Genomic DNA, 16,698 nt, shown 5'->3' with positions numbered 1-16,698 from the left:
TGTTTGATTTTTTTTAATCCTTGCACAGGCTCATGCAAAAATTAAGCTTTCCAAGGTCATCTGCAGGGCCTGGGGAGTTGTGCCTAGGTGTGGAGGCCAGGAGATCAGCTGCTCATAGCTCTTCTGAGGCCTCAACCCCTGGCTGCACTACATCTGCTGGGAAAAAGTATCATCGCTCTCTAGGACCTCTTCCCTTAAAACAACTCTGGTTTTTTGTCTGTGCTCATCAACTGGTTAAATTCCAATGTAAATGACACCCACTGGCTTTTGGGGTCAGAAAAAAATACACCTATTGTTTACAAAGCCTTCAGCCAGGCATCCTGAAAGGCTAATTCAGCTCTTGCTCCTCTGGACAACAGAAGAGCAAAGACTTCAGACTTCATGGTCACTGCCGCTCTGAGCGACAGAGAGGACAACCCCTCACCACCCACAACAGAGGAGAAAAGCCTTTGCCCTTGCCCTCTTGTAGGGGGAGATGATGGGGGTTCTGTGGAGAAGTGAGACAATTGAAAAAGATTTGCATTTGACTTTGCTATGAGTTCTTCAGACTCTTCTTCCTGAGTCTGTGATTCTAAGTCTGACCTGACGGCTGACCTTGGGCAAGACACTTAACTCCCCAGGTCTCAGGTTCATCAGAAATGAAAGTTTTGAGATCTTCCTTCTGCAAGACTCTTTGCCTTGCTCACAAGTCATACAAAGTACTCAGAAATCACTAGAAATGGGGCCAGCAATGTGGCATTGGGAGTAAAGCTGCCTCTTGCAATGCTGGCATCCCACATGGGCACTGTTGGAAGTGGCTGCTTTCTGCTTCCAATCCAGCTTCCTGCTAATGGCCTGGAAATAGCAGCAGAAGGTGGCCCAAGTGCTTGGGCCCCCGCACCTATGTGGGACACCTGGATGAAGCTCCTGGCTCCTGGCTTCAGTCTGACCCAACACCGGCCACTATGGCCATCTGAGAAGTGAACCAGTGATGAAAAAAAAAATATATATATCTGTCTCTCCCTTTCTCTGTAACTCTGACCTTCAAACAAATAAATATTTCAAAAAAATTGTCAACAGAGACATGGAAATATTATCTATAAACATCAGATTGGGAAGATTGTGGCAACAGCTTGTCTACAGCCTCCACAGTGTGCACAACGAGCTATGGTCACATCTATGGTCTCGTCTGCTCCTCCATACAGGAGGGAAGCCAGGCCTTAGGATTTCAGCTTTATAGACGAGGATATGCAGGCTCTGAGGGGTCGAGGGACTTGTTTAAAGTTCTGTTAGTCAGTGGCGGGCCTGCCTTCTCAGTCGCCAAGCTCTTCCCACTGTATTCTGCCTTACGAGTAAATGGCCACTTGAGGTTTAGGGTCAGCTCCCATCATGTCCTCTCCTGGGACTTAGAGCTCTCCTTAGAGTGCTCTGAAAGGAAATACTAGGATTAGTGCTCACAGATTTACATGCTGAGAAACTGGGGTGTTCCAGGCCAGGCTTAAGGAAAAGGAAACAGCCAAAGCCACCAATAACGACCCCCAGTAACTGCCAGGCCTCCCCCTTGGATCCCTAACTCCCAAAGGTCATTGTTCCACCCGCAGATAGCAGCTGGCCATTGGAGGAAGGTGAATGCCACAAGGCTAAGGCATCAACCTTTCCAAAAGCAAAGGGCTGAACAGATTCCAAGTCAACCTGTGTGTGTTCCTGGATGATCACAATCAGACTTGCTGTATTTTCATTTACGAGCAAAATTCTCTGTGGCATTGTCAGAGAAATGGGCTCCCGGGGAAATACCAGGCTGCAAGGGATTCAGAGCAATGGTAATCTAGCTGGTGATGAGACTCTTCCTCCCACCTCTACACCCACTTCTGACAACCTGTGTATTAAATGAGGGAGTTCCACGCACGCATTATAAATGATACAGCTTGATTCTTGGCTCTCCAGACAATGATTGATGGGTGGCGATAAAATTAGTTTACACGCCGTGTGCATCTTCAGAATGAATGCGCATATGGAATTACACATCATTAAGCCAGCTCACAGAAACGAGCCTCCGGCAGAAGATGCCTTTTACGCACACAAGGCCAACTAATGAGGTATCATAATTAACCTTGCAGATCCCCCTGCAGCACGGCTCGGGAAGGTCAGATGGTTCTGATTTCTGTTATGGCAACAGAGCATCCCAGTTCAGTGTGGGGAGCGACACAAGACAAACAAGATGAACTGATATGAAGCTGAGAAAAATTAAAATATTTGCTAGTTTCCCTTAGCGGTCCCCCTGAGACCGGTCAACCTTATAACTCACACGGAGAAGGTCAAAAAACAACTACAACGCAAGCCTCAGTGGGGCCCGGAAAGATTAATCCGCACACTGAACTTATCCTTTCGGCTCGCTGTGCTCTTGGCGCTGCACTCTATCTGAAGAGCAAAGATCAGGCCAGACCTCTCGCTCCCTCGATGGAAAACAGCCGTGATTTATTGCTCATGAGGTACTATTAAGTAGCACGCATGGAAAAAAAATCATACTGTCAGGATTTATTCTCTAAGACTCCATAAAACTCACAATTCCCTGCTAACTGACTTTGTTACTTCAACTGGGCAGTTCCAAAAGCAAAAACCTCAACCTGCATTAACCTGGGATGCAACGTCTCGGGCAGGTCACCGCCCCACCTAAGAATGCCAAGGGCACAGTCAACGGCCGGAGGCCCACTGACCTTTGGCAGTCTCTGGGGGTCTTTCTCCCTCTTGGTACACAACGTCAGCTCGCACTGGAGAAACAGCAGTGAGGTGTTGAACACGGACTTAAAGACAAAGCTGAACCGCTTCTTGTCAATCTCGGCTTGCAGGATGGGAAAGTGCACCCTCTTGGGACTGTAGAACTTTACAGACTCATCTTTGGGACAAATGTTCTCAATGATGGTGTAATCAGACAGCCTGTCCGGGTTCGAATATGGAGAGATAAAACAAGTTTGGATGGCAAATCCCAGCTCTTGGTCAGCCTTGGTGACAGACACCTAGAAAACAACAGAAAGAGGAACTCAGAACTCAAAACCTCACGTTTGCTTCAGGTGCACTGCCTGGGGAGGAGATGCTGTTTATCTTCATTGTCTTAACATATGTACAGCTTTCTTTCTAACTGCCACAGTAACAAACGCTCATTGAAGAAAGAGATACTTTCCATCTAAACTTGATATGGATGGTGACAGTAAGCTATTTAGTGCAAATGCCAGCCTGGAAGATTCAAATACAAGATAAATATGTCTCTCATAAGCCCTCAGAGAGATAAAAATAAAAGCACACCATACACCTCAAGTGAATTTTCCCTAATAAATAAAACAGAGGCAAAGCCTTTAATGTCTTAATAGTGTATACTTGTAAGACAAGCTCTTTTTTAGAATTACTCAAAAACCAAGTAGAGAGGCAGAATCTGTTCCACCCAGGCGGGGAAGGCCGAGCTTCTGCACGGCACTGACCCAGAGTAAACGGCAACACCGCCGTCAGCCGAAGCCCCGCTCCGCTCCGAGCAGGCCGAGCTGGCCCCTGGTGCCGGACGTCATGCACGGTGCAAGCTGGTGGCCATCACAGGCCTGGCAACGCATCCCAGCTGCTCGCAGGACCCTGCCAAGGACTCTCCCTTCACTCGTTAAGCCCAGGGGTATTTTAAGGGAAATCTAAAGTAGAAACGGTTCCAAGTCATCTACACTTCCCTCTTACAAAACATTTGCATGGGCCATGTCCAAACCTTGTTAAGGTTCTTTTCTTTAGAAACAGGAAGTAGTGTGGAGCCAAGTGTAAACAGAATTCAAACCTCAACTATCCTGAACTCGGCTAAAGCCTCAGGGCCAGGCTGGATTCTCCATTCGGCAACACACGAGTAACCAAGTGAACTGGTTCCCCCACCCCCACCCCGATCCCCTGCCTCATTCCTTGGCTAAACTGATGATCAAAATAAACTGAAACACTTGAGAAACACAGTCTCTACACACCCACAGGCCACTGGACTCAGAATCCTCTCAGAAGACATGGAGATATAAACAAACTTTCCATTCTGAGATACCCGGGGGAAACCCCTGACACTGCCGGGGCCTTGAACCCATAGCACTGTTGTGAAAGGTCCTTCCAGGGCTAACTAGGCACGGCCCGCCACCACGATGACAAGAAGCAGGAGGGTGCTACTCTGGCCGTTACAATATGCACACTCTGCAGTGGCGTTCCACACGCCGCTAGGCTTCATTGGTTTTTCACACTCTTTCTGACGAACAAGATATTCCACCTTGGAAAGACAGCAAAGGACATACATCTTATTACCAAAGAGCACCCTTTAATGCAACCTCAGAATCCACAATGCAAAAATGTGTAACAGAACCGCTGAAAATCTTTAAACTCGAAGAATGAATGGATAATGGTGGGATGTCTGGGTTACTCAAAATTCTGCCTTAGAGGGGAAAAATCACATCAGCAAGACTGGAAATGAATGGTAGCCAGATTCCAGGCTTGGCAAGAGAGGCAAATCTGAAGAAATCACACCCTGGGACTAGATTTCCTCACCTACAGAATGAGGACTCTGATACCTATGAGACACAGTTACTGTGAGAATTAGCAAACTGGACGATACACACAAACAGCACAGCTCCGAGTTGGTCAGTGCACATGGCTTGCTAGCAGTACTACTATTCCAGACTGAAATTCTGGGGGCTATAAACGATTCTTTTTTATGTCCCCAAAGACAAGGAATTTAAAAAGAAACTGACATTATATGACCAATCTAGAGATGATCAAAGAACAGGTGGAAAAATGGGTAATGTCTTGGGTTAAAGGAAGAGACTGTGGTCAAGAATAGAGGATTCTGGGAGGAGGAAAGAGGGATATAGGGGAGAAGAAACATGGAAATAGTTTTTAGACCCAATCAATGCCTTAGCTAGCTTTACTGGACGTAAGGAAACACTTTTCCTATCACAAGTGGGGTTCAAACCGAGAGACAAAGAGCAAGCAAAGGTGCTATCCTATTAGCAAAACATTCACAGATTTTCTTGTATTTTAGGTAATTTTAAAACACTGGGCTGGCACTGTGGTGTAGCAGTTTAAGTCTCCATCTGTGATGCCAGCTTCCCATGTGGGTGCTAGTTTGAGTCCCAGCTTCTCCTCTTCTGATCCAGCTCTCTGCTATGGCCTGAAAAGCAGAAGATGGACCAAGTACTTGGGACCCTGCACCTGTGTGGGAGACCCAGAGGAAGCTCCCAGCTCCTGTCTTTGGGTCAGCCCAGCTCCAGCCATTGTGGCCATTTGGAAAGTGAACCAGTGGATGGAAGACACTCTCTCTCTCTCTCTCTCTTCTTCTGTCTATAACTCTACCTCTCAAATAAATAAATCTTTAAAAAAAATCAAAATAAAGTAGTTTATAACCCACTCCCCAATTCTTCTCAATATACTTGATACTTAAAATGGTAGCAAAAGCAAAAAGATTTAGGGGATTTCTTTTTTATCACTTGACAATATCTTATAAAGTTTAACTACAAACACATAGTTGACATAAGAAAAGATATGAATGGACAAAAACCCTACTTACACATAACTGAAATAAGCTAGCATTGCGGGGATGGGGAAAGATCAGTCAACACCTCCAGAGAAGGGTCCACAAGGAAGATTGGCCACTGATTAGCATAAACCAGAGCCTTAACCTTGTGCAGCCAGGCATATATTTGGAAAAGAACCAACTGCACTTAAGCAGTGCCCCTAAAGCCCAGAGTCCAGTAGGGAGTTGTTGACCGGCTGCACGTGTGGATTGTGTAGCCAGGAAAGCAAGAGGGAAACAGCAATCCTGGATTAGCAGAGGTCTATGGCTAAGAATAGCGTGCAGAGTGCAGTATATTTTCCCCAGTGGAGAAAGAAGGTGCTCCCCCAAGAAAGCCAGCTCTCAGGAGGGAGGCGAAGGAGGAGGGGCAGAATCCAGATGATGGGGGAAAACAGCTTCAGGAGCCAGCAGGCACCCTGCCAGAGTCAGTGCAAATGTGAGAGCTGGTTTCCTTTCCAGAGTAGAAACACGCTCTGACGTCGCCTCCAACATAGGGACGTTTCCCATTTCGACCCCCTGAGCTTCTCCCCCCTCCAGAGCCCCCCTTGCAGCTTCGCAGCAGACGACGACTTCCCTCCAGGACCAGCAGACAGCGTGCCCAGCTGAAACACCAGCTGTGAGACCTTGGACAAGCTTCTGCCTCAATTTTCTCAGCCACAAAATGGAGATATTATTAGTCTATTCATGTAAGATTGCTCCAAAGAGCTAATTAATGACTACGCTACTTACAACCCTATCTGGTACATACTAAAGCTGCAGTAAACAGTTACTGTTATTATTTCATTATTACCACCATTACCTAATGTTTTCTTGTCATTCCAGGTGTACGTTATGCATGGCTACTACTGAAATGTGTAGGAAATGGTTTTAACAAATTTACACATTCAGAAACAAGCTAGAAAAAACAGTTTTCATGAGATATGGTAGCACATAGGATTTCCCTTAGAAGTGTGTGTAATTTGAAAGATGATATGGGAGGTGATTTAATTCTGACATTGCCTCTGCTTAACTACTGCTCCAAAAATGCTAAGATTGAGGCCAGTGTTGAGCTTAACAGGTGCTACGCCTGTGGGTTCCTGCTACCCAGATGGGAGATCTGGATTGCATTCCAGGCTCCCAGCTTCAGCCTCAGCCTAACCCCACGTGTGGTGAGCATTTGGGGAGGGAACCAGCAGATGGGAGCTCTCTCTGTGTCTCTTTCTCTCGCCTTCTCAAATGTTTTTTAAAAATCCAGCTAAGGTTAAAATGAACCCAGAGCTTTATTAGAATTCACATTTTCTGATTTTTTTTCTTTTTTAACATTCCTCTACAAAAAAACACTCTCTCTACTTAACCTAATGTATTAAATCCTGAAGTTTCCTGCTCTGGTCAGAAGCCAACCTGGAAGTGTTTTCTGAGCCAAGCCCTCACCCAGAAGCAGCCAAGTGCTCTGGGGGCAGGGGAGGAAGAGGAGGAGGAAGGGTGCAGAGTGTGTTCTAGCTAATGTCTGAGGAACCATAGCTTGGGACTAGCCTACAGGATCAGGCCTCACCTCAACATAGATGTGCCCATTTTCCGCCACAGAGAAGACTCCCTGGGAGGGCACCAGGAAGAGGTCGGTGTTGTACAGCTCCATGTTGAAGGTGATGTTCTCATTGGGCTGGTCCTGGTAGGTACTGGGGTTCCCCAGCTGCCGCAGGCTGCAATTAAACTGCGGGAAAGAAAATCAAATCATGATCACTTGGTGGGTGAAGGCCCCATACCTTCATGAGCTCTTAGCCTTTAATACAGGCTTGTGTTTTCTGATAATCCCTAACTAAAGGCAACCAAACATGAAGGTGCTTCAGAAAGTTTGTGGAAAATGGATTTAAAAGGTGAGTTTCTTTTGGTGAAAAAATTTCTGATATCCACGCAATGGTTTCTTCAGAAAACACATTTTCCATGGAGTTTTTGATGACTCCTGTAGATAACACTCTCTGTAAAGTACCTAGTGAAAATGAATCCTCACCACCACAATTTCAGGACGGCTGGAGAAGGCAGGCTCTCCTTCATCCATGTCTCCAGGAAATCCATTGTCACCTGATTCCAAGTCTTCATAACCCTCAGGCCAGCCACTGCTATCCCCAGGGGATGGGACCTGAATCACAATCTACAAGGCAAAGAAAGCACAGCCAATGCTATAAAACCACCAAGCCACAAGCATGTAGCTCTACCTTACACCCATGGAATAAATCAGATGCAAATTGAAAACCTGACTTTAAAACAGACACAGTAACAACAAAAAACTCTACACATTCTAGGATTTCATTGTCAAAGAGGTAAGCAATAAGAGAATCGTAGTACAGGTTCAAGTTAAGATCTGAACTAAAATTTATATTTTCTCTTGTCAAAAAAGCAGATTTCTTCCATAACTATATTGAGGAATTACAAATTAATCCAAATAATGGAGAAACATTAGACCCTCAAATGGAGTTGAATGGGGTTGTCACTTGTCTATACTGCAGAGGGGGATTTCTCTTACTAAATAAGAGTCTAGATACTAAAAACTCTAGGAAGTACAAAGACTCGGCCATTGTAGCGAGCTTTAGTTATTTGTGTCCTTTAAGATTTGTAAAAGTTTTATTTGAGCTAGAAACCAGGATTTGGGGGAACTCAGCACAGGCCTCTCATGTGGGTGGCCTCTGCCTGAACCATCACCGGCTGCCTCCCAGTGTTTCCACGAGCAGGAAGCTGGAATTGGGAGCTAGAACTAGGCCTGGAACGCAGGCACTCCGACACGGGGCGTGAGCCTCCTGCGTGGCATCCTAAGCATCGTGCCAAATGTCCGCCCTTAGCGTCTTTCTTGGAAGTGGAGACAGATACTTGATAATTTCATAAAGGCCTTCTCAAACTTGAAATTCTCTTCTTGGAGGAAAAAGTTTGCCTACTTGTGGACAAGACCCAAGTGAGGTGAGAGAAACCATGCATCTGGTTGCCCAGTTGTGCAGAGATGCTTACTGACAGCCCGAGACATTAGGTTTTATTCACATAAGAACCACGCTATTTGGTCCTACGGTTGGCCACAGAGAGAAGTCATAATCATCCTGACAGCGAACACTGTGCCATCAGAAATTTTTTTTTAAATCTCCAAATTAAGACTTTTTTTTTATTTGACAGGTAGAGTTATAGACAGTGAGAGAGACAAAGAGAAAGGTCTTCCTTCCATTGGTTCACTCCCCAAATGGCCGCCACAGCCGGTGCTGTGCCGATCCAAAGCCAGGAGCCAGGTGCCTCTCCCTGGTCTCCCATGCGGGTGCAGGGCCCAAGCACTTGGGCCATCCTCCACTGCACTCCCGGGCCACAGCAGAGAGCTGGCCTGGAAGAGGTGCAACCAGGACTAGAACCCGGCGCCCATATGGGATGCCGGCACCACAGGCGGAGGATTAACCCAGTGAGCCACGGCGCCGGCCCCACCATCAGAAATTTTAAGAAGGGAGTGGGTGAGATCACCACAACTCCAGCTGAGCAAACAGGGCCTTCCTATTCCTCAAAACTCACTGTAAAAGCACACAAAACCAGAGTTCGGGGTCAATGTAAACCCCACTTTGTGGAGAACCAGCACTTGACTTTGTGCAGGTTCCTCCTCATTGTCAGAGACATATGAAGACTTCCTTTAAGGCTCTGGCAGAAGGCAAAGCTCTATTCTGGAGAACACTCACCGAGTTATAGTAAACCACACCATCAGGGGCTAGGCGCCGGTGTCGAGTACCACAGCCATTCAGGGGAGACTCCAAGATGAAGTGGGTGCCATTCATCTTGGCCTTGCAGCTAGGATCCAACAGTGTGAGCTCCATCCCCGAGTAGCCATTGGCCTGAAACAACAATCAACAAAGACATGATGGAGGGCCCCCAGGCACCTCTGCTTCGCACAGGCAACAGACGCTGCCTGGTCTTCCAAGTAAAGGGGGCACAGGTGCACGCTGTGCTGTACTCCCAGTCACCTCTTTCCAGCCATCCAGCTCACAACAGCCCAAGGCCTGTTGGTCTTCAAGAGCAAAATACTGACACACAGGGACCCAGAACCCTTGCCCCCCTCACAGAGAACAACAGGAGCCAGGTGAGGATCACAGCTAAGGGGAAGTGGGTCCATCCAACTGAGAAGACAGAATCAAGTCTCCGGGGTTCAACCGTTTAAGAGCCAGAGGGAAATCATGAACACAGCCCAGAGCAACAGTGGGGAGGGGGCGGCTTCTCTGCTCTCCTTTCCGATTGCACTGACCTGAAAAGAATCTTTTCCTACAGCCACAGTCAGCTTTTCACTGTCACACTTGACTGACAGAGCCACATCCACGCTCCCTTGCACCTCTTCCGGCTCTCTAGGACTAGGAAAGAGTTGCATGCCGGGGATGACACGGTCCTTTGGCCTGGGGACCCTATCTTCACCTTCTTCCTTCCGGCCTCTCCTGGAGATATCTGGGAAAGGGAAGGGGAGACCTCCATTTCGGCCTCCCCCTCCCCGGAAGGGCGGGTTTTCCAGGGTAGGCAAGGTGCCAGGGTCCAGCAGGATGCGTAGCTCGGGAGGGATGGCATGGACTTCCTCATCTCTCATCTCCTCTACGGTGACAGAGAAGGCAGAACATCATTAGTGTGGATACCAGGCCACAATTGTCGTCAAAAAAGCAGAACAGGAGGAATTAGCTGAGACGAGGCAGGTGTAAAATTACTTTTAACAAGCAATGCATATAAGCAATCAGGAATCTGAATTCTAGTCCTGCTGGTCTCTTCAACAAGCTGAGTGGCTTTGGGCAACTGGCCTATTCCTCTATACCTCAATTTCTCAAAATTTAAAATTAAGGATTGGATTAGATCAGTGGTTCTTAATTTTGACTACACATTAAAATTACTCTGGGAACTTAAAAAAATAGCCCTATGCCCAGGTTGTACCCCAAGCCAATTAAAATTAGACTCTCCAGGGTAAGACCCAATCATTTGTAAGCTTCAAGCTCCCCATGTGATTGTAGCGGCACAGCCTAGATAAAGACCATGGTGCTAGATAATTTCTAAAGCCCAACAAGATACAAAATTCTGTGACTTCAGTAAGTTATAAAAGGCAGTACTATTCCATTCAAATACCACTGAAATACTTTCCTTGAATCTAGAGATTTTTTTTCAACAGTTTTTCTAAAGATTTCTTGAAATAACATTGCTATTTATTATTTATTTTTATTTGAAAGGCAGGAAGAGACTGACAGGGAGAGATCTCACTTGATTCCCTAAATGCCTGGAACAGCCAGGGCTGGGCAAGGCCCAAGCCAGAACCCTGGAACTCAATCTGGATTTCCCATGTGGGTGTGGGCCCCAGGCACTTGAGCCATCAGCTGCTGCCCCAGCTAGAATCAGCAAGCTGGAATCAGGAGCATAGCCAAGACTTGGAACACAGGTTCTCTAGCAGGGGATGTGGGCATCAAGCAGCATCTTAACCACTGTGCCAAACACCCACCCCCAGTATTGGTATTTAAAATATTATTGTGCTGGGGCCCGTATTGTGGCATAGAGGGTTAAGCTGTCCCCTGCAATGCTGGCATCTCATATGGGCTCCAGTTCGAGTCCTAACTGTTCCACTTCTTACCCAGCTTTCTGCTAATGCACTTGGGAAAGTAGCAGAAGATGGCCCAAGTGCTTGGGCCCCTACACCCATGTGGGAGACCCAGAAGAAGCTCCTGGCTCCTGGCTTTCACCTGGCCCAGCCCTGGCTGTGTGCAGCCATTTGGGAGTGAACCAGCAGGTGGAAGATCGATCTCTCTCTCTCTCTCTCCCTCTCTCTTTCTCTCCCTGTAACTCTGTCTTTAATAAAAATAAATAAATCTTAAAAAACAGAAAATTTATTTTGCTACCTCCTTTTTGAGTGTCAAACTATAGACGTTATTTGGATACTTGGCCTTTTAAAACCTCATCACTAAGTGGAAAAGAAAGACTAGTTAGGTACACTTTTTCCTCCAAAGGAACAGACTTATTTCCAGACAATCAATACTCAATAATTTTGTTATATTTTCAACAATTTAAAGAAAACATTTTATCTATTATTATACAAATCCACCACCTAAAAGCCAACTGATGTATGGCTGAGATCAAAGCCATCTCAGTGAAAGCTAGAAGTGAAGATGACCAATAGACATTAACTCTTCTCCAATCCTTTGAAAAGGACACTATAAAAGTGTTCAGGTCTAAAATAAGTTATAATTTCGCATAATTTTTTTTTGACAGGCAGAGTGGACAGTGAGAGAGAGAGACAGAGAGAAAGGTCTTCCTTTACCGTTGGTTCACCCTCCAATGGCCGCCACGGCTGGCGCGCTGCGGCCGGCGCATCACACTGATCCGAAGGCAGGAGCCAGGTGTTTCTCCTGGTCTCCCATGGGGTGCAGGGCCCAAGCACTTGGGCCATCCTCCACTGCACTCCCTGGCCACAGCAGAGAGCTGGCCTGGAAGAGGGACAACTGGGACAGAATCCAGCGCCCCGACCGGGACTAGAACCCGGTGTGCCAGCGCCGCAAGGCAGAGGGAGGATTAGCCTATTGAGCCACGCTGCTGGCCATAAGGTTTTTAACTTGTACTGTTTAAAGAATTTTCACAAAAACCCTATAAAGGAGGTCCTATAATTTTTCCCAATTCCTGAAGAGGCTCAGAGGTTCAATGACTTCTCCCAAAAGAGTGAAGAAATGGCAGGACTGAGACTTGAGCTAGTTCTCCCCACTTTTATTCTAACAGCATCGCACTCAGGAGAGGTACCGGGGAGTGAGGACCAGCTCTGGGGAGCGGCTCAGTCACGCTCACTGAGACTCCTGAGAACCTCATGAACTTGTCGGGCCTTTGCTTTCTGCTCTATCAAACCAGAGTAGTAATTCCTGCCCCCAGCTCTGGGTGAGAAGGCCCGAGTGTGAGTTCCCAAGACCGTTTTCCTCTAAGAGGCAGATTCTGACCAGGGTCTTCTTCCCTGCAGTCCTAGCCATTGTGCATTCTCAGCTGTAAGTGGCCATGTGATTGCTCCGAGAGGAGAACGCAGGCCAATTTCTTCCTACTGAAGTCACAGGAAAGATCTTTGGCAAAGTTCTCTGATACACACTCACCTCTACACTACTGAGACCTGTATTCCAGTTTCCCCAAAACCATCTATTATAATTCAAGATCATTTTAAGCCTTATACTAAAAAGCACTCAAAAAATTATTAAAATGTACAACAGAAAAACAACCACAGAAGCTGAAATGAGAGGTCCTTATAAGAAAATTTCATTCAGGAGATTTCTTTCATATAACTACATTAAAAAAAAAACCACACTTACCATGGTTTTCAAGCCGAAGGTGAAACCTATTAGCCACAGGGGCTACTGTGTATGACGTTACTGGACTGTAGCCATTGTCCAAAGCCCACTTTACCAGGTTCTCTTGGGTAGAAGGAATGTCATCTCTTATGGACTTGGTCATGGTCATAGATCTTTCACTCTCTTTTCCAAAACCAATACTGTTAGGAGCCTAAAGAGAACAATAAACTATCATTCACAGGTGTAAAGATAAATAATATTTTAAATAATAAGATTTAAATACCTGAAACACATCAATTCTACATAGTGTATGAGGCAATGACTTATTCTTTTTATTTCTATTTTCTGAGGGTTAAAACATTCACATGAAAACCTTTCATAACAGATTGACAGACACCTATTCATGCTATCTGATCATGTTGCTTGGATGGCTTACGTTGGTAAAGATAATTCAATGACAGCTAAGTAGCCACATATTAAATATATCTTGTGTGTTATCACAGAGTTAATGTCAAAGTTCTTAACACACACATACCAAATTTGTATACCAAACTTTCCCTTGTTTTTATTTACAATTATGTACAAAGTATACAGATGTACAAGTTATATTGGCAAAATATGCCCATTCTTCTACTTCCTATAACCCAAGATTTAAATGAAAGCAAAATCAAGTTACCCTAGTGAGGAGACAAGCCTATCCTCACAAACTACTAAACTCCATCTGGTGAAACCGCCAAGGTTGATAGTTCAACTATAATTTATGATCCAGTAGACTGTTTTGTAACTGCTCATTTGCCAGTTCTGTTAACTAAATGTGCTAACATTTTATGCTCTAAAATATTAATTAATTTAGGTTACTTTCCTCTGCCTATTAATTTTTTTACAAAAGATTTATTTATATATTTGAAAGGCAGAGTTACAGGATGGTGGGGGGATCTAGGGGGTGGAGAGAGAGATCTTCCATCTGCTAGTCCACTCCCCAGATGACTGAAATGGCCAGAGCTGGGCCAGGTGGAAGCCAGGACCCAGGAGCTTCATTCAGGACTCCCACGCAGGTGCAAGGGCCCAAACACTTGGGCCATCTTCCGCTGCGTTCCCCAGGTCATTAGTAGGGGGCTGGCTGGATCAGAAGTGGAGCAGCTGGGACATGAGGTGATGCTGATGTCACAGCTGGCAGCTTTACCCACTATGCTGGCCCCTCTGCCTATTAATATTTTATCCAATACTACAAGTAGCTCAGAAAACTAGCAATCAGTGGAAAGTCAGTTATAAAATTAAAGTTATATAAATACTTTCAGGAAAGAATATAACTGGACTCTGAGTAAGCAGGACATGGGAGGTAAATTGCTATGACACTTGGGGACTCCGGCGGCAGTGATGGAGTCTGAGGGTGACAGGGCTGAACCCTGGAGAGGGATCACCAGGGGCAGGCACCACTTTTTCAACAACTGCTCCAGCAAGGCAGGAAAGCCCTCCCAGCGCACAGCTTATACCATTTTCATGCTGTCTAAAAATCACTTTAATTTCCATGCCCAGTGATTTTCTCCTGCATACATGCAGCATTTTTCCTAAATTCCTCATTTGTTTCCCATTCTGTTTGCCCCTAACATGACTAAATATTAATCCTTTCCCACTGTAAAACCATAAAAGATTCACAGCTTCTAAGTTCTCCTGGCCGTTTCAGTTGTGGGAGATTGGCTGACGAAACATACATTTAAATTCAAAGCTTAAAGGATCTCACCCAAAGGGTTTATCTGTGGGAAAACTGCCAGGCTGGCCAGTCAGGACTCCTGCACACAAAGAAACCAGGCAGAGTTCCACCAAATCCTGCAGCCAGGTGTTAACTCGGCTTTGTAGGCTCAGAGCATTGCAGCTCTCGCTCGGACTCAGAGCAAATTCCTTAGGAGAAGGAAGGGTTAGAAAGACAGCCAGAAAGTATAAGAAATGCAGAGAGGGAGAGAGAGAGAACTAAACTGGAGTTAGGGAGGATATGATTTATTCTTGGAACTTTTTATTCATTTAGTCAACAGCCGTTCTCTGCGGCACAGCTTCTTCCAGCCTTTCAAAGCAGCACATCGTTTTCATTGGCTGGAACGGCAGCATTGGCCTAACCAGTTCTGCTTGGCCTCATCTGCCCCAGCCTTTCATGTTGTTGGACAGCTGAGAAAATATTGTATTTCCAGAATCCTATCATCATCCCTGCCACCTGTCCTTTTGTACCAATCGAGAATGATCTGTTCACACCTTTCCACATTAAATCCAAGAGCTGTGGGTTCATCTCATATTGATTATGCCTCCGACTGAAACGCTAGACAGCTATCTGCACATCTGTGAAGCGGCAAGGCCTGGGACAATGGCAGGCAAGTTGGTTCCTAGCATTGAGCAAATTCCTCATGCTGTATTTCTGGGAGTCCCTGAGTTTTTTTCCAACTTTAGTGGAGCCATTTCAAATGGGAATATTCTAGGGGGTCTCCAAGTACCACCACCATCTTTCCCAGCCACATCATTATGAAAGGTGGTGAGCTGGGCACAGGGTCTAAGTACCTCCACAACCCCCCAAGTTTGCATCAGAGCTGATGGCAGGGGGTGGAGGAAGGGGTGAGTCAGAGAATACAGTGCGTACTCCCATAGGGATTGTAAAAATGTCCTTTCTAAGAACAAACTGGCCTACACCAACCTTGAAGTCCAAGGCCACATGAAACAGTGTGAGAGGAAACCCATAATGAGTTTCCTCTATCCATTCTTTAATGTTCTGGAGGTTCTTCCTGCCATAAAAGTGAGCACACCAGGTCCCCAGAGGACCTAAGCAAAGAGCCAGAGCTGCACATGGCAAGGTGGACACGTCAGTATTCCTGTTCTTACCCCCACTGCGGCCCTCTGCAACCCTTTTGGCCATTTTTTTTGTACTTAAAGGACACATTCTGCCTAACCCCACAGAAAATAAATATTATGAAAAAGTTGTGCATGAGTTTCAAAGTGTTTTGCACCAGGAGAGGATGTTTGGCCTAGTGATGGAGACGCTGATTGGAACGCCTGCATCTCATACCAAGTGCCTGGGTTGGATCCTGGCTCCACTCTCAATACCAGTGCACCTTGGGAGGCAGCACTGACAGCTCAAGTAGTTAGGTTCCTGCTACCCATGGAGGAGACCAGGATTGCGTTCCCGACTCCCAGCTATGGGAACCACTGCGGGAATCTGGGAAGTGAACCAGAGGATGAGCATGAGTCCCCACTTGCTCTGTCTCAAATGAATAATAGAAAAAAAAAATTTTGCACCAAATTGAACTTAATTTTATCTACTGCTAACTTTTTGAAGTACCCTCTTACATGCATAAGCCACCCATGTTCAACGATGCCCTTCTTTAAATTTACCTCATCGGGTTTCTTACGATTCCTCTAGTAAACATTTTCTTGCTTTTTATCTTGCTTAGAGAAGTGCCCTGTTCCAACAGACACCTAAAACATTGCTGATGGAAGAGGTTGAACCCCTTTTTATGCCAGGTGCTGTGCTAGGAGCTTTCTGAATATTATCCTACTTAATTCTCTTCTGAAAGACAAGGAGCTAGGAATGACTATTTGTTAGAGGCAGAGAATCTGAGATTCACAGAAATTATGTAGCACACATAGCTGAGAATTCACCCTATGAGGGCAGTGTGCACAGAGCTTTAGGTGAAATATCCTGCCTGTGACCCCTTCACAAATACTTCTTAAATGAGTGAATAAATAAACACATGAGCTCAGCTAAACCTCACAATAGCTCTCAAGGTGAGTACTATCATCACATCCTTTTCATAAGTGAGCAAACAGATTGTTCAGCTAGACTGCCCAGTATTTACCAAGAGTAATGATCATTGAAAAGGGATTTGAACATAG

The 16,698-nt window shown here is 45.7% G+C and overlaps 1 protein-coding gene across 11 annotated transcripts in view; it reads right to left on the bottom strand.

Annotated features, from left to right (window-relative positions):
• TGFBR3 (transforming growth factor beta receptor 3) overlaps positions 1–16,698 on the bottom strand; it is a 216,901-nt gene that overhangs the window by 25,053 nt on the left and 175,150 nt on the right. For 8 of the 11 annotated variants that reach the window (XR_011390579.1, XM_008264892.4, XM_008264894.4 and 5 more), the window contains 6 exons: positions 12,847–13,036; positions 9,789–10,123; positions 9,229–9,381; positions 7,539–7,679; positions 7,083–7,241; positions 2,694–2,993 (listed from right to left, as the gene is read on the bottom strand). Coding sequence is in view for 10 of the 11 variants with exons in the window: in XM_008264892.4 (XP_008263114.1) it covers positions 2,694–2,993; positions 7,083–7,241; positions 7,539–7,679; positions 9,229–9,381; positions 9,789–10,123; positions 12,847–13,036 (1,278 nt within the window). In the remaining variant the exon portion in view is untranslated. The remainder of the gene's footprint in view (positions 1–2,693; positions 2,994–7,082; positions 7,242–7,538; positions 7,680–9,228; positions 9,382–9,788; positions 10,124–12,846; positions 13,037–16,698) is intronic. The other 3 variants (XM_070078049.1, XM_051857515.2, XM_051857514.2) reach the window with 2 other exon arrangements.

Source organism: Oryctolagus cuniculus, chromosome 7, assembly GCF_964237555.1.
Source record: "Oryctolagus cuniculus chromosome 7, mOryCun1.1, whole genome shotgun sequence".
Taxonomy (NCBI): domain Eukaryota; kingdom Metazoa; phylum Chordata; class Mammalia; order Lagomorpha; family Leporidae; genus Oryctolagus; species Oryctolagus cuniculus.
The sequence above is the reverse complement of the archived record's forward strand: the minus strand, read 5'-3'. Positions and strand labels throughout refer to the sequence as shown.